Here is a 17,325-nt window from a genome sequence, read left to right on the forward strand (position 1 = left end):
ATGATCACAAACCACTTAACTGCTTGGTGCAGTTTTAACTGTGGAAATGTTTAATAGTGAAATTATTATTAGCATTTCTACACAGTGGGACTGAACAGCTTGTCAGTTAGGCTTTTTGTGAAAATTTGCTAGAGAGGACAAAGATTTTGAGCTTATTCCAGAGTAATGAGTGTGTCTGGGTAAAAACCCTGCTGCATAGTGCCCGCTTTACAAGTCTTTGAAAGCAGCGTTATGATCCGGGGTTGCTTCAGTTGCTCAGGTCTAGTCTCAGCAACATTATGTGGGAATAAAATGAATTCAGCTGGCGACCTGAATGTACTAAATGACCAGGTTATCACGTCAATCGAAGTGTTTTCTTTCCTGATAACACAACTGTATTCCAGCATGACAATGCCAGATTAATTAAGCTAAAATTGTGAAAGATTGTGTCTTGGGACATGAAGAATGTTTTTCACACATGGCCACCACACCACAGTGTCATCCCTGTTAAAAGACTTTGGGACAGTGGTTGGATTTTTCTGTCAACAGAAAAGTAAAAGTAAATAAGAAAAAGAATAAGTGGTTTGATGTTGCATAAGATTGTCAAAACAGTGACACAGCAACAGCATATGATTGCATTGTGTAGTTAATTTAAGGCCCATTGAAAAATGTATGTGTCTTAGAGAGACTTTTTTAAGTATGTGTTGAGTATGAATACATCCGACAAAGGCAGTTTAAAAAGTAGTGTCAAAAGTATTCATTATTATTCTTTTTATTCCAGGTACAGAAGTTCCAGGTTTGAACTACAAGCTCAGCTGAATAGGAACGAACAGAGCATGCTGGGAGATCGGCCTTCAGGGTCAGTCTCGGCCACAGACCTGCAAAAGAGGCTCCGAGAGCTGAAGGTAGAGTCGCCAATTCATTAGGGGACATTAAATCTGAATAATAAACTCATAATAGCAATTTACAGGTTTTTTTGTTTGTCTGCAAAAACATGGTGTTTGTGTGTTGGTTGTTTAAACTTTAGTATGAATTCTTTTTTTTTTGTTTTTTTTTTTTACTAAACCTACCCTACCCCACCTTGAAGTTGTAAATGTTTAACCAGGAACCCAGAAGTTAAAAAAGTAGAAGTAAAACTGATTGAGTCTGGGTTATGTGCTTACATACTGTTGGTGATTGTATGATTGTCTTTTATTAAAACACACACTGTATCAGGAAAAAAGAGAGTGTTAAGGCGGAGCTCATAAACTAAAGGTGCAGCACACAAAACCCTTATAACTGAATCTGCTAAATTTTGAAGAGGAAAATTTCCTGTACTGTATATGTTTCGATGTTTCAGGCTTTGCAGGACGAGACGGAGTGTTTGTGGTCGGAGTATGAGACGCAGTGCTCACAGTGTTCTCAGGTCAATGAGAGAGCGGTGGAGCAGGACCGAGCCGAGCTCACAGTCAAGTACAGAGAGCAGAGAGCGCAGCTGCAAAGGAGGTACACAAAAGAAAAAAATCATTCATACAGATTTAACTGCATTTCTACATCTTACCATCATAGAAAAAATGCTGGAGAGACTCGTAAATAATCTTTAGCACTGTTGTATATGCTTATTTTATCTTTGTTACACAACGCTGATATACAAGATTTCTTGTAGTTACTTATATAACGTGTAGTGTAGTTACTTGTAGTTGCTGTGTTACAGGTACTTATTGCTAACAATGATGTACACATTATTTTAATTTTCAGACTTAAAGCCGATAATGCCTTTTCTGGAGTCTAATCGGAACTAATGTGGATTTGTTTGGTCTACAAATTATTTTACTTGTAAAAACAAAGGAGATATACGTAGTAAGATATGTATAATAAAATTGTAAATGCAAATCACTTCTTTCAGAGCTAGCTGAGGAGTCACACCTCTCTCTTGTCCTCATTTTTATTGGATCTTATTGTCTTCCATAGACAAGAAGTTCTGTATTATTCTTAAAAACTACATGTTAAACTTTATTTCAGTCCCAGAGTCACAGGTTTTGCCTCTAGCGTAGTGTTTTTTAGCATGCATCATGTGCTGTTAGAAACTTAAATGCAGTTAAAGATAGGGATGCACCGAAATTTCGGCCGCCGAAAATTTTCGGCCGAAATAGCATTATCGGTTTCGGCCGAAACGTAAGAAAGCGCCGAAAATAAAAGCCGAAATTGTCGCCACGCCTCTCCCATCCTCCCGTCTCGTTCGCGCTGTCATTACGCATCAAACACGGAGTATGTCGGCGGTTTGGAAGCACTTGGAAGCAAGTTCGGTTATTGTTAAACAGCCTTATTACTGTTATTTATTATCAATAAATTTTAATTGCTTATTAATTGCTTAATAAAGTTTGATTGCTTAATTAATTTGTAGTTTTTTTAATACAAACAAAAAGAAAATATTTTAAACATGTTTTTTAATGAAGCCATTTTCGGTTTCGGTATCGGTTTTCGGCCAAGTGCATCCAAAAATTTCGGTTTCGTTTTCGGCCCAGAATTTTCATTTCGGTGCATCCCTAGTTAAAGATGTCTGTGAAGGTATTTTGTCCTCTCCCGTATTTGGGGAAGAAGTGTTGTGGATTTGTAATAGGGCAACTGTCTTCCGGCCGGTAGGACAGCACAAAGTTAAATCAGGTGAAAAGGAAAGCCCATCGGGCCTGGCGTGCATTCATTCTCCTGGTAGTTATGTATTCCAGGTTCTAGGGGTCTATGAAGATGATACAAGGATGCTTTGCTCCTTTGAGGCAATGATGTCACTCTTCCAGTGCCAGTTTTGTGGTAAATAATTCTCGATGCTGTAAAAAAGATTTTGTTGTGAACGTTATGTGTTGTAGTTTTTTCTTGATGTTAGATCTTTGTGGAAGTATTGCTCCTACACCGGTTTCTGGGCCATCTACTTTATAATGGTTTAGAAGTGTTGGGGTGCTTTAATATGGGTGCCCATGTGAAGGCTGCTTCCAGATGTGAAAAGGATTGTTGGATTGCCGGGTTCCATTTCAATCTTTGAGTTTTCTTTTAGCAGGTTCCCGAGTGGTGCTGTGATACGAGTGTAAAGTTCCCAATAAACCTTCTGGAGAAATTTGCAAATCCTAAGAAGCGCCGTAGATGCTTTAAAGATGTTTGGGTGGGCCAGTCTTTTACTGCTCATACTTGCTCTCGGTCCATCTGTAGGCACTCCTGGCCAATAATGTAACCCAAGAAGGCAATTTGCTTAAAATAAAATTTGCACTTTTCACCATTGACTGTGACAAGTTAAAGGAAACATCTTTTTAAATCTTTCGAGTAGATCAGGATATCATTCATGTGAGCTATTAGGGATGCACCGAATGTTCGGCAACCGAAATTATTCGGCCGAAAATAGGCAATAAGTAAAAAGGCCGAATAAATTTTGCCAAACAATGACGTTTTTAATGACGCAATCAAATAGTAACCCGCGTAGGGTGAGAGGCGCGCGCTTTATGCAGCAAACATGTCAGCAGTGTGGAAGCACTTTGAAGTGTCAGAGAAAGAGGCAAAAACGGCAGTTTGCAGACACTGTTCTGCTGAATTGTCTAGAGGGGGTGCATCTGCAAAAACGTACAGCACTTTAAGTTTAATTTATCACTTAAAATTAAGACACCCCGAACATCATGCAGAGTACGAGAAAGACACGACGCTGGCTGCGGCAACAGCAGCAGCAAATCCACATTTTTTGCACTATTTAATGCACATTTGTTGTTGAAGCCATACAGAGTTACATTCTTTCAGCAGTCAGTTATAGCCCTAACATAGGCTATTCAAGAAGGGGGGCTTAAAAGATGGCCAAATAAAAATATTTTTTTATTTTACTAATTTATTTATTTTAAGTTATATTGTGCTTTGTTTGTATAATATCTGCTGGAATTTAAAAAAAGAATGTTCAGTGTTAAGTAAATATTTTGAAATTGTATTTTTGTTATTTGATTTATTTTTTATGAAAAGCAACACAAAATAGTAAAAAGCTAATTTTTACTATTTAATAAATAATTAATATAAATTGGCAAAATAAATGGAAAAAAATGCGAAACACCGCGTTCGGGTTTTCAGCCTTCACTGGCTTTTGTCTTGCTGAACATTTTATATTCCTGAGGAATGACCGTTTATGTAACTGTTTCTAGGCTTTCAATGGAGGTGGACAGAGGGTGGGTTTAAGCATGCATTGTTCTTTAGACCGCTGGGTGATTTCCTGTTCCTTCCATAATATTCGAAAGTCATGTTTTTGTATTCAGGGAAACCTCAGGATTACTTAGTGGTTGTGATGAGGAAGGAGAGGTTTTCCTGATGCAGTGCTCTCCTGGTGAGTGATAGTTGTGAAGTGCTGTGGTTTACAGATCCTCCTCATATGGGTTCTTCATCCAATGCTTCAATCAAAAGCAGGTGCTTGGGGGGGTTAATGGAATGCCGTGTCTGATGGCGAGGTCATTGTTCGTGAAATTTCCTGCTTCGGACATACGGAAACACTTTTTTCGAGAATTCTAATCCCACTTTAATGGACATAAGGAGAGGAGCGTTTTCTTCTGTCTTACCCACTGCTGGATTCTGGGAAGTAATCGTTTTTTCTCCGCGCCACTCTTTTGTCGTCTGTTGGTCGGCTGAACAGGGAGGTGAGCTGTGCACAATTGCTCCCTCTGGTGGCGGTTCCTCTCTTCAACAGGTGTCCTTGATCTTCCAGTTGGTTTGCACTGGGACCCAGTTGGGAATTCTATTGGAATGTTCCTGGATGGAGTATGATTTTCTCGACAATTTGATTGTCAGATTAATGAGTTAATCAAATGAGACATTGTCATCTCAGCTCTTTGAGAATTCTAGGATTTATTCCTCAGCGATACACTCCTTTTAGCACAGGTTCATTCCACTCGCTACCCGCGGCGAGAGTGCGGAAGTTGTTAGCGTGTTTGGCCTCTCTTTGTTTTCCTCGCTACATTGTAACCAAGTGCTCGCTCACTTCCTTTCCTTCTGGTGAATGATCAAAAACCCGCTTTCCAGGAAGTGTTCAGGAGAGAGAGTTTTTTTTGCTCACCTTTATTCCACACTGCTTTTCCAGCTTTACTGGTGAGCATGTTGATAATTTAAGTGATTTTTCCCCCACTCTTTTGCTGACGTTAAAATGTCCAGCAATGTCGCGTGAGCACTGCAAAATGAGGAATTGACGCCCTGCCAGATCCTCTGGATATTTGTCCAGACGAGCCACCTTGACAGGATTAGCCGTGGAGATGAGTGGAGTTTCAGGGGTTGTCGGCGTAGGAGCGCTGGTTGACATTTTGTTGGTGAGTTGGTCCACCACTTGTTGTATTTTGCTTTGTCCGTATGAATCTGTGCAACGTCCTGACTTCTGTAGTTCTTCTAAAGGATGGCCTGTTATCGTCGAACAAAAGCGGATCTGATTAAACAGCTTCGATGAAAGATAAAGATAAGATAAACCAAGCACTAATACAGAACAACATGACAGTCTGGATTACTAATTTAAAATGCAGGGAAAGGATCTCATTAATGGCTCCAAAGGTTTTACTGTAGGCCTGAGGAGAAAAAGAATTCTGTGCTGAACCTTTTCACACAAATTCCATTTGATAAATTTGTATATGAGGAGGACTGCCAGAAATTTGTGCGATGACTCTTGTTATCTTTTTTTATTATAAATTATCACTGGAGGCAGCCAACATCCATGGCGGTGACCAAAGATTATTTCCTTAGTGTTTGTTTTGTTGATATTGTGTTTTAATCGTGTCACACGGTTGACCAGTTAATTATATTCTGGTGCATGCTGGGCTCATCGCCATCAGTCAACAGGGGCAGTGACATAGAATTATCTGACTATTTTAACAGAAACTGATTAAGCATGACAGTGTAACGCAGTGGTCTTCAGCCTTTTCTTACAACACTTTCCAGTTTCAGGTAACCAGTTATCCATTGACTAATGGTCACACACACAATAAATCTAAAGAAAGAATAAATAAAACACAGAATCAGTGTGGGCCCTGATCTTGTTTCCCTGCTATGAGACGTTCCCATCTAGTAGTAAAGGGAGACAATCACACCCAAAGTGTATCCCTTACGCCGGTCTGCTCCATAATTTCGTTTTCATTGCAGTTGGGTTGTTGGAAATGGAAGCAGAGTTTTTTGTGGAGCTTTCAGGATATTTCACTTTGATTTTAATTCAGGACGTCGGCAGAGTTGAAGTCGTCTCAAACACACTTTTTTTTTTATGGCTGTATCTATTATACAGAGCAGGTGTGGAGCATGTGAGTCACCTGTTGTAGGACTCTTGCCATTTTCCCATCAGAGTCTCATCTACTGTCTTATCAATTTCATATTTTTACTTTTTCGGGGAGAAGCTCTCCTGAGAATTTTTATTTTTTTTTTCTCTTTACTCTTTTACTCTTTGAATTTTATCACTCATCTTCACTCTACTGTATGTGTTTTGTTCATAAGGAATGACTTGATACCAGTAGACAAGATATGGATTAAGCTGTAACTAGAACATGTTGAAGACGAGCGGATCAGGCTTAACCGTATGAAACCTTTTTGTCACAGGGTTGATTCTCTTGGCTCGGCTCTGGAGCTCATGGATTCCATTGAGCATCACATTGCAGAGATTTCAGAGCGCCTCGAAAAGTTCATCAAAGAACCTAAGGATGTTAAAGGATACAAGCTGGTCAATGCAAATATCCTAAAAGATGTTAAGGTAGGAAGTGAGACGACCCTTACAGAGGGTGCTAATAACATTCAGGAGAAGGTTTAAGCAGTAATCTTAGTGATGGATTGAGCTGATGATCTACTAAGAGTGTTGACTTAATTGGGTTCTTCACAGGACTTGGATGAGAGCATCCAAGCACCGATGGACTGCATCTCTCGATTTGATTCGGAACCGAGCCACCTGGACCTACGTGATCGATCCCCTCTCACCCAGCTGGTGCTGAAGCACAGATCCAGCTTGGATCGTCTCCGGCAGCAAGTGCGCAAAATCGAGGCGGCAGCTCGTGCCTTGGACCGCTTCCTCGCATCACTGCGCACTCTGGATCAGGATGTCTTGTTTGTACAGAGCGCCTCCTCTAACGACGTGACGGCGCTGCAAGACAGCAGGACCAGGCTGGCTCTGATCAGGAAGGGCGCGGCAAGCCTGAGTGATAAAGCGCCGCAGTTGGACCATCTCCTCGGTGGAGCCCAGATGGAGGTGACCCAAGAGGGAAGCTCCGTGACTTGTCTGGACATGGTGGGGGTCCTGGTTCAGAAGGTCCACGACATCGATGACAAGCTCATCATCCGGCAGGACGAGCTTCAGAAAGAGCAGCAGAGCAAGGGACTCGGGATGAGAAAGAAGACTCTGCTAGCAGAGCTGAGGAAGGTGCAGGGAACGGCAGAAAAGCAGGGACTCAGGGAGCCCACAATGCCGGCCGTGCAACACAGGTGAGCGCCGTGTCAGAGGTTCTGTAATCTCGTATACCTAAACAAGCGCTTCATGTGTTTGGTGTGTTTGTTAGGATGCGTGCCTTGTCCGATCTGGAGACGCAGATGAATTCGCTGCGTCCCGAGTACGAGAGTATCAAAGGGACTGCCTTGAAGCTATCTACAGACACGGAGCAGCGTGATGAGGTGGAGGCTGTTTGGGAGGAGACGAAGAGAGCTGTTGCTGAAAGGTAATGCAAATGACATGATGACAAGGAAAGAGTCACAATTTATAGGGTTTACAGTACTTGTTTATGTAAAATGTAAAGAATAAACACACATTAAAACCTGTAATGTTTCAAGAACATCATTGATGACTGATGTGACACTTTAAAGATAATTTGTTGTAACAGCATATCCCTTAGATTTTTTTTTTTTTTCATTAACATTTTGCCAGGGATTTCAGTTTTTATTAATTAACAAACAATATCATACTTTTTAATATGGTTTATAGTTATCAGCGTTAATGTGGTGACAATAACTCCACCTCTTCACACCACCCCACTGTTAATTATTTCTCTGTAACAGTATAATCTGGGATGTTTTATCCCTATCTTTACCCCGGGAAAACATGTTGTTTGTGGTGGTATGAAACTTAATTCCATCCTAAACGTTTAAAAGGTTTATTGCTTCTCCCGTGTCCTGCTGACACATGGTGAAAAATGTGTGTGTGTGTGTGTGTGAGACAGGCAAGAGCAGTGCAGCACTCTGATGGAGCTTCTGAAAAAGTTTCAGAGCTGTCGTGCTTTTTTGGGCAGCATCCTCCAGGGGGCGGAGCAAACCATCAGCGAGCAGTCATCATACATGAGTAAAGACAACCTTCAACGCCTCATAGCCAGGGTGGGTCAGCATTCATATTCCTGCAAAATACAGTTATGACACAGAGGGTGATCTTTTTATATGATGATTGTATAGTACCAGAATCAGGTTTTATTCACTAGAATCAGGTTTTATTCACTAGAATCAGGTTTTGTTGACACAAAAAACATTATTATTCTACAGTGCCACAACATTCATGTTTCTATTTAGTAACTTTTTTTGTACATAACTGTATATGTCTGTCTTGCCAGAATGCAATAGATTTTAATGTTAAATAAGAAAAATCATATATGAATAGGTGTGTCAGGACTTATAACTGAGTATTTGCATAATATATTTGCGTAGAATTACCACTAAAGCTTTGTAAATTTTTTTGGAATCAGGTGTGTGTGATAAAGGAGGACCTGAATGGCCTCGGACCTAAGATCGAGGAGTTCAGGGTTGTGTGCAGGCAGCTGCAGTACCAACTAAAGAAACTCCCAGACTGCTCAGAGACTCCATTTGAAGCCGAGGCAGATGCTCTGGTCGACTCCTGGCTGGATGTAAGTGACATCCAGGATTTCTTTTTATAGTTTGTCATCCTTTACTGTTCTCTCTAGATAAAATCTAGACAAGTGAAAATCTTTGCAGGCGTGAATTGTGAACAGGTTTTAAAATTCTTTTTGTGTACCATGTTTACAAAGATCTCAGAGAAGTCGGACGGCTATGTGGACAGCCTGCGCGTGGGTTTGGAGGTGTGGGAAAAGCAGCTGATGCTTGGTGGAGATTTGGAGTTTTGGGCTGATGCTAAACTCACTCTTTTTGCCGAGTCTCATCCGTTTAGCAGCGAGAAAGAGGTCTTCGAAGTGAAGGTTTGGAAATCCGCTTCCTGACGTGTTAGCAATAATGCGTTACTAATATGTTTGTAACGGTTGCGGGTTTTATGTTCATGTGCAGGATGAGATCCAGGTGCGGGAACAGAGCATGGAACAGTTTCGCAGGAAGTTGCTGGAGATCCAGGAGCTGCTGCAGAGCAAAGAGGCTCCACTGGAGCTACAGGTTATTCATCCTCCTTAAGTCTTCCTAATGTTTTGTTTTGTTTTTTATTTCTTCTTTACCAGTCCTCCAGGATTGTTTTTGTTTTTTTTGGCTACATGTCAGTTTCTCATACATGTTTTCAGGTCATGGAGTCTGCTTTGAAAAAGAAAATGGAGCAAGTAAAGGAGCTTTTTGACAGCTGCACCGAAGTCTTCCAGGAGCTTCTGAAAGTCCGAGCTCACCTCCTTCAGAGGATTGACGCCTCTCAAACAGCCATCCAAAGGATATACTCGTCAGTGAGAATGCTCTGTGCGGACAACAAAGATTCCTTGCAGCAACATCTACAGGTATTATTAAAAATAGAGTTCTCTTTTCAAGTTAGTCGATTAGTGAGACGTCTGTGCGTCACACCCACTCGAACTTACTCAATCAAACATAAAAACAAAAGTTAAATGATATAACGAGTTCATCGGTCATGTGATCACATTGTTTCACTCAAAGCCTGTCGCTATTACCAAAGCTTGCTTTGGATTGTTAACTACGGCTGCGTTCCGTTCCACAGTGCAACATCACCAGCGCAGACGTCGCTTCCTCTGTGCGTTACCATGGTAACTAGCACCTCGGATACCTGTTGCTGCTACTGTGGAAATTTTACACTACGCACATTGAATATTTATTAAAACAAAACTGATACCATTACAAAATTTATACTATTGAACTCGGTATAACTCGGAAATAAATAAATTCTATTTACATGATGTACGGAGAAGTTATTATTGAACAGTTTTTATTAATTATTTTCATTGTACAGATTACTAGCATACATAATAGCAAAGAGTTGCAGGTTCTCCCTGACTTACAAATGAGTTCCGTCCCGGGAGCACGTTTGTAAGTTTGATTTGTTCTTAAGTTCGACAAAGTGACTCTTATAGGCCTTTGACATGAATATACAATATAAAGCATACCAATCCACTCGACTAAATCTCTGTCCCCTTTCCGCACACTGCCATCATGTGGCCCAAAAACTAAAACACCTAGAGGTGTTTTCCACTGTATTGGACTGTGCACTCTGTTTTGTTAAGGATTTTCCGAAATTATTATTATTCACCATCAGTGACTGATAGGAAATTTTTCATGTTCACATCTGTCAAAGTGAAGACCCATTGTTTACTCGTTCCCTACACCGTTCTCAGTTCTGTCGCAACTGAGCAGTTTCGTTACCTCCAGTTTGGAATTGCACTTAACACTCTGTGCAGTGCACTTCGCAGGGAACTCCAAGCCGAACCCTCCCCAGTTCTTAATTAGCTCTCAGGGGGCACCCGCCCCATGCTTCTCAGAAGCCCTAATCATAAAACCCACTCGCTGTTACTCTGCCTGCCTCTGTAGGATCTTTCTGATGAGTTGCTGGATCAGGAGGAAGAGGTTGACTCTCTGATGAAGGAAGTCGAGCTCATGTCCAGTGTGACTACACCCCAGGCGCTAGAGGAACTGTCCAATAAAACGAAGCGCCTTAAAGACAAGATCGCAGTGACTCGGGAGCTGATCAGTCAGAAGAAAGAGCAGGGAGAGAAAAGCGCTCTCGTCCAGGCAATCAAAGGTGGCTTATTAGATTTATTTTACATGCTTGGGCGCGTGTTTTTTTTTTTCTTTTTCTTCTCTTACCTGTCCCTTCCTTTTTAGATGAATGCCAGATGTTTGAGGACTGGCTACAGGACGCACAGCTCGCAGTTAACGAGTGCTTTGAGAACCCGGAGACGAAGGCAGATGTTCAGGCGTCCATGCAGAGACTCCAGGTGAGCAAACCGTGTGATTTCCCTTACAGCTGGATCTTCTTTCAGTGCTGCAGTTCTACAAAAACCAACACTGCCTCATGCATAAGATTAGATCATTTAACCGTTTGATGGATTCATTTTAAAAAACTGAATACACAGTAATGGTGTTGTGTTATTTATAGGATTTCCTGACTTCTGACGAAGGTGAGCAACGACTTGCTCAGGTTAACAAGGCTTTAGAGAAGAAAGGTCAGGAGGAAGTCCCTGCTAAAACCCAGGCTGAACTCTGTGCCTGGCAGCAGGAGCAGGAGGGAGACCTGACCACACTCCGGGCTCACTGCCAGGGACGCCACAAACAGCTGGAGGACATCCTGATCAACCTCAGCAGGTCATGGTCTTAACGTTTCTGCCCGGTGTTCAATAATAATTACATAAAATAAAAATACCTTTTTTTTAAAGTAAGTGCATTCTTTAAAAACAGCTTGCTAGCAGAGCACAACTATTTCCAAGACTGGTTGCGGCAAAGAGAGAAGCTCCCAGAGCAAAGGGAAAACCTAAGACAAGTCCATGAGGAGTTTCTTAAGGAGAGGTAATCCATGCACCAAAGTTCTTAAAGACACTTATTGGTATGTACAGGTCGTCCCCGACTTAGAAACATTCGAGTTACGAATTTTCCCAGATACGAACAGATCGCGGATCTACGTACTACAGGTTCAATTATGGAAGTAACTCATGTGTATTGTACAAAAAAATAGACACTGCAGTGCACCAGATACCAATATTTACAATTATATCGAATATTTTCAGTGTGAATGTTTCAAATGTCCGGTATATTATGTGGGGTGCGGGAGAAATGAGTCAGCCTCACCGGTTTGACAGTCCCCCCCCCACCCCCCCACCCCCTCTGTATTATGGCAGTCAAGTTAAAGCAAAGTATAAACTTCGCCATCTGATAGCATCAGCAACGTAAAATAAGCATGTCGAAGCTAAAAATCTGAACAAGTAGGTCTTAAATGCTTTAATAAGCCAAAGTACATTAACATTCCTTTCTATAAATTCAGATAACATAATCACAACTAAATTAAAATCAATATTGTTTTCTGAATACTTTACACCGTGTTTATTTACCGTCTAGCGGACGCATCGAGGCATTCAGCGACTTGCTAGCTTCTGTACGATTAAAAGGATTAAGAGGAGACCCCTTGATAAGAGACAGCGAATACCTGGTGGACCAGTACCACAGTCTTGGAATTCGTTTGGAGAATCAATCTCACATCTATAAATCCTTGGAGAAGGAAATAGAAATGTTCCACGTTAAGGAGGAAAACACCAGGACATGGGTTAGAGACTTAAAGCAGAGTCTGGAAATATTGAACAAAGACAGTCCAGCAGAGGAGAAGCTCCTGAAGATTCAGGTATAATCACAGTTCTTAATAATATCTGAGATCCAGCATTTATTTAACATCTCTCCTAGATAATTTCTTGTTGTGTTGTTAGTCTGTGTTGGACCTACACGCTGAAGGTGACTCCAAGATGACAGCTTTGAAGATGGATGGTAAGAGCCTGTGCGCTCATGAAGAGTTGGAGGAAAGCGCGCGGCAGGAACTTAGCTGGGCTGTGAGAAATACAGACGACGAATGGAGAAGAGTTCTGGAGTCGGCGTGGCAGCTTAAAGCTCAGGCTGAGCACCAACAGGTTCTACTGAAAGAACTAGAAGCTCTCCAAGATGAGGAGAAGAATACACTTTCATGGGTGAATGAACAAACAAGAAAGCTAAACTTCCTGGATGAAGACACTCCAATACAGGAAAGACAAATCAAGCTGCAGGTAGGTTTAAACCCTGAGGTTATGGGGTAATGGGGTGAAAGTTATCCAGATGTTTAAAATATATACTGTGTTTTATTTAGGAGATTCTGAGCCTGAAATATGAGGGCGACTCAAAATTGATAAGTCTGAGAAAAAAGGGAGAGAGCATATGTGCTCAAAAGGAGAGCATCAGAGAGAGGTTTGAACAAAGCCAGAGAGAGCTGGAGGACGAGTGGGCAAGGGTTCTGCAAACTGCATGTGAGATGAAGAACCAGATTGAGCATGAAGATTCTCTCTCTAAGGACCTACAGAGCTTACAAAATCAGATGGAAAGCACACAAGCCTGGATTAGAAACCTCAAAGTGACCCTGCAGTCTGTGGACAAAGCCTCTCCGGCTGAGGAGATAATTACCCAGGCTCAGGTACAGAAAGAATTTAATAATTGCTCTAATAAATTTTGCATGTTTGACTTTGAAACACAAATATAAAGAAATCAAAAAAAAAAAAAAAAAAGATATCAATCTTTACAGATGTCTTTTTGTTTTTCTAAAATGCAGACCCTTTTGGTCCACGGTCCAGAGGGTGACTCCAAACTTGCAGCTCTTAAGCATGCAGGTGAGTACGTGTGTACAAGTGAAGGGCTTAAAGACGACACAGTGCGGTCCATCCGGCAATCTCAGGCAGCCTTAGAGCAAGAGTGGAGAGAAGTGCTTGATTTTGCAGGAGTTCTGAGGAACAAAGCAGAAATCCAGGTGGCTCTCGATAAGGAGCTTCAGGATTTCAATTCCCAAGAAGAAATCTTTCGAATCTGGGTCACAGAGCTGCAGGAGAGGGTTGAGTCTCTGGACAAGGACACCAATCTGAATAAGATACTAGACATATCACAGGTAATGTGGAGTTGGTCTTATATAATGTAGGATGAGGTATAAAATGTTTAATATAAACTCGAGATGTTTATTATTGCCAACAGTCCGTCCTGAACATGCAGCCAGAGGCAGAGTTGAAGATGTCTGCTCTGAAGGGGAAAGGAGAGAACCTGTGCACAAAGTTGGATGAAACTAAGAAGGAGTTAATCCACCAGGCGCTTAAGGGTGTTCAGGAGAAACTGAGGATGTTGATGGAAATCGCTCAAGAGCACAGGAACCAGGCTGAAGTCCAGGATTGTCTCTTCAAGCAGCTTCAGTCTTTCCAGTCAGAGGAAGAGAAGATCAAGTCCTGGGTCGAAGGGTTGAAGCAAGAATTGGTGTCACTGGGCAAAAGCACTCATGGAACACAAGAGGAAATAGAGGAAAGGCTCAACAAGGCACAAGTGAGGACCTGAGACTCTGGATAGTTAAAGTCTCAGTTTAAACTGCTGTAATGAATAATGAACATATTGTATGTCTCAGGGTAATATTGATTAATGTTCTATCTGTAATTTCTCTCAGGCTGTTCTGAGCCTTCGACCCGAAGGAAACTGCAAGATGTCTTCCCTAAAAAGAAGAGCAGAGAGTCTGTGTGGTCGGGAAGATCTCGATCAACAAACGAGACGCACCATTGTGCAGAACCTAAAGTGCGTAGAGGATGAATGGAAAGGAGTTCTTCAGAGCGCTCATGAGCTACACAGGTCTGCAAGCCAGAAAAAAAATAATCATAAATAATAATAATCAAAATGTGGAGGATTCCACGATTAGATTGTAATTTACATTATTTTAATGAGTTCATCCAGGAAACATGTATTGAAGCATTAAAGATATTTGATTTAGACCAAAACATTTGATGGCTGTGTTTTTGCTATCACAATTGAATATTTTGCACATAAGAAGCAAAAATAAACAAAAACATGGGTAATTATCATTATCATTGACATGTTAGACAGGATGTTAGTATTTCTAGTTTGCAGTATGGTTGGACTTTCAAAGTGACATCATTAGTCAATACTACGGAAAAAACCTGAGAAAAACTAAAAACCTGAGAAACTATTTTCTTAATTTCCTTGTCCCCATAATCTTCAGGAAATGTAGATGTTTGTCAAGTTTTTATTGTACACGCGACTTGTGGAATATACTAAAAACTGTGTTGAGTGACTGATTTTTTTTTTCTAACATCTTATAGACAACTTGTAGAAAAGAAAGAGTTTGGACACACAATAACATTTAGTAAATTATTTTAACAGTAATATTTCCAAATAATGTGTTACTTTAAGTGCCATTAAGGTTTTGTTACTGTTTTAAGATGCTTAGTTAAAAAAAACTTTGTTTTATATGCATATTTATAGTATGATACAGTATATATATATATTTATAAAATACTAATAGTAATATTAATAGTAAATTAATGGCATTTCAATAATGGTATAAATCATAAAGTGCATCTTTTTACACTGCAGACTTTAACAGTGACAAAAAAACTGTTTTACTGACGAAAAAACCCTGTTTTTTTTTTTCATCATTTCAGCTTGTGGAGGAGTGTGGTGGAGCGCCTGGTCTCGTGTCAGTGCCAAAGACAGCAGACCCAGTCTCGCGTGGAGCAGCTGAAGCAGCAGACGGCAGCGCTGCCTCGTCACTTCCCCTGGCCCGGGTTCGGGGACCGCAGGCATGCAGTGGAGCAGGCCATGGCTCTTCTGGACAAGGCTAGGTCTCTAACCCCGACCCTGTCCGCTCTCAGAGCCCTGGGCCGAGAGATGAGCCGGCTCACACGTGACCCTAGCTGGACCGATCCGTCTTGGGCAGCCATGGAGGTGTGCGTCCCCGGGTTAATCAAAGAACTAATGGTAGGATTTGTCAGGCATTTAGTTTGCAGGGTTTTTTTTTTTTTTTTTTTGTATCATGGAACACATTATTGTTGTTTTGGGTTTCTGTGTTTGTACAGGAGTTGTGTGAGAGTCTTGAAGAAGGAATTCGCACAGAAAGAAACTGCGTCCAGCTGCTGGAGCAGCACGTTGCTGCGCAGGACTGGCTGAGAGAGCAAGTCAGAGGTTTTGGGGACCTGCCCAGTGATCGCCATGGGTTACAGGAATCTATAAACACTTTAAAGGTTTGCAGAAGTCATTGATAATAAATACAGGATAAAAAAAAAAAAAAAAACAGAATACTTCACAAATCTTGAAATCTCTAATCCACATTATAAAAATCTAATACACAGAGAGGTATATGGTGTAGCTGTTGGTTATAGGAACATTTTCTTCTTCTTCAAAAAGGTCCCACTCTAAAAAATTACATATCATTTATGTATTATATTACATTATAATATATATATATATATATATATATATATATATATTAAATACATTTGTGATACGTTCAGCTATAGTGGTCTTTATTTGTTTACTAGAGATGTATTATTTTTACTTTTAGTTAGCAGTTGTGTCTTGCTGATGTCACAGGGGATTGGTTTTATTTGTACGGTTACAACGGCACTTACTGGAACAGAAAAAATACATGCTGATCATTACTGATTATTAGCAGTTGCATTAGCATTATGGATAATGGGGGAATCCTTTGATGTGAAAATGGACCAACATATCAGTGAAAATTGTGAATTATTCAGATTTAATTTTATTAAATGTATGTTTAATGTATATGCCACACTAAACTGCTGTTTATTCCATCACAATTCTGTGCCTTCAGGCTCTTCTTCAGACAGTGGAGAGAGAGCAGAGAGACATGAGAGACCTAGACGCGGCTAAAGACGCCCTGATCGGCTTGTGCACTCCAGGTGGCCGTGATGCGCTGGAGTTAGAAACCGGCCAACTCCATGAGCTTTGCGCCTCATCTGAGATGGAAATAAAGAAGAGGCTTGGGGTGTGCGAGACTAAATTGGCTGACATCGAATTGAAGATAGCTGGAAGAGCAGAGAGTCTAAGAGCGCAGGCTGAGAGCATTCTGAATGATCTCAGAGAACAGGAATGCCTAGGTTTTGTAGAAGGAAATAGGAATATTAACCAGCTACTGGAAAACTGGAATATTTTAAAGGTATTGAACATATCTTAGTATCTAACAAGATAAAAAAAATAAATTCAAACACATTTTCACCTTGGTTGCTTTGTCTTAGACCTGTGAGAAGAAGCTCGAGCCGATCGAGGGCAGGGTTCGGGATCTGGGCCAGGCGGTCCACATGGTTCCCCCTGATGAGGCTCTTCCGTTTAATGTCATTTCTCTTATAGAAACAGTGACGCAGGAGTACTGCAGGTACCAGAATTTATTTCATAATTAATTTTCTCCTTATTCCCAAAAAGGATACTGGAAAAAATGTGTGTAATCTGCTTTTTTAATTAACTTTTAGATTGCAGTCCAAGCTATCTGAAAGACAAAACGACTGCGCCGATAGTGCTGTGCATTGTATGAGAGAGATGCTGCAGGCCCTGCGTTTCTGGACCCAGTCAACACACACACAACCTGTTTCGGACTCGGCTTGCTCCGTTCAGGTGTGTATTTGCGATACGAAACACTACACTATTGCAGAGCTGTCGCATTTCATAAGT

General features: G+C 41.0%; 1 protein-coding gene across 1 annotated transcript in view; it reads left to right on the plus strand.

Annotated features, from left to right (window-relative positions):
• The window catches only part of syne2b (spectrin repeat containing, nuclear envelope 2b), a 138,479-nt gene that overhangs the window by 22,809 nt on the left and 98,345 nt on the right, over positions 1 to 17,325 (plus strand). Inside the window, exons 29-53 of the mRNA XM_053501692.1 lie at positions 761 to 884; positions 1,319 to 1,464; positions 6,538 to 6,688; positions 6,815 to 7,410; positions 7,485 to 7,640; positions 8,139 to 8,289; positions 8,652 to 8,810; positions 8,952 to 9,119; positions 9,205 to 9,306; positions 9,429 to 9,632; positions 10,672 to 10,882; positions 10,966 to 11,078; positions 11,240 to 11,445; positions 11,539 to 11,646; positions 12,193 to 12,472; positions 12,555 to 12,884; positions 12,965 to 13,285; positions 13,421 to 13,750; positions 13,834 to 14,172; positions 14,291 to 14,469; positions 15,300 to 15,615; positions 15,714 to 15,878; positions 16,472 to 16,816; positions 16,896 to 17,032; positions 17,127 to 17,268. Of these exons, the coding sequence (XP_053357667.1) occupies positions 761 to 884; positions 1,319 to 1,464; positions 6,538 to 6,688; positions 6,815 to 7,410; positions 7,485 to 7,640; positions 8,139 to 8,289; positions 8,652 to 8,810; positions 8,952 to 9,119; positions 9,205 to 9,306; positions 9,429 to 9,632; positions 10,672 to 10,882; positions 10,966 to 11,078; positions 11,240 to 11,445; positions 11,539 to 11,646; positions 12,193 to 12,472; positions 12,555 to 12,884; positions 12,965 to 13,285; positions 13,421 to 13,750; positions 13,834 to 14,172; positions 14,291 to 14,469; positions 15,300 to 15,615; positions 15,714 to 15,878; positions 16,472 to 16,816; positions 16,896 to 17,032; positions 17,127 to 17,268 (5,479 nt within the window). The remainder of the gene's footprint in view (positions 1 to 760; positions 885 to 1,318; positions 1,465 to 6,537; positions 6,689 to 6,814; positions 7,411 to 7,484; positions 7,641 to 8,138; positions 8,290 to 8,651; positions 8,811 to 8,951; positions 9,120 to 9,204; positions 9,307 to 9,428; positions 9,633 to 10,671; positions 10,883 to 10,965; positions 11,079 to 11,239; positions 11,446 to 11,538; positions 11,647 to 12,192; positions 12,473 to 12,554; positions 12,885 to 12,964; positions 13,286 to 13,420; positions 13,751 to 13,833; positions 14,173 to 14,290; positions 14,470 to 15,299; positions 15,616 to 15,713; positions 15,879 to 16,471; positions 16,817 to 16,895; positions 17,033 to 17,126; positions 17,269 to 17,325) is intronic.

This window comes from Clarias gariepinus, chromosome 8 (assembly GCF_024256425.1).
Source record: "Clarias gariepinus isolate MV-2021 ecotype Netherlands chromosome 8, CGAR_prim_01v2, whole genome shotgun sequence".
Lineage (NCBI taxonomy): Eukaryota > Metazoa > Chordata > Actinopteri > Siluriformes > Clariidae > Clarias > Clarias gariepinus.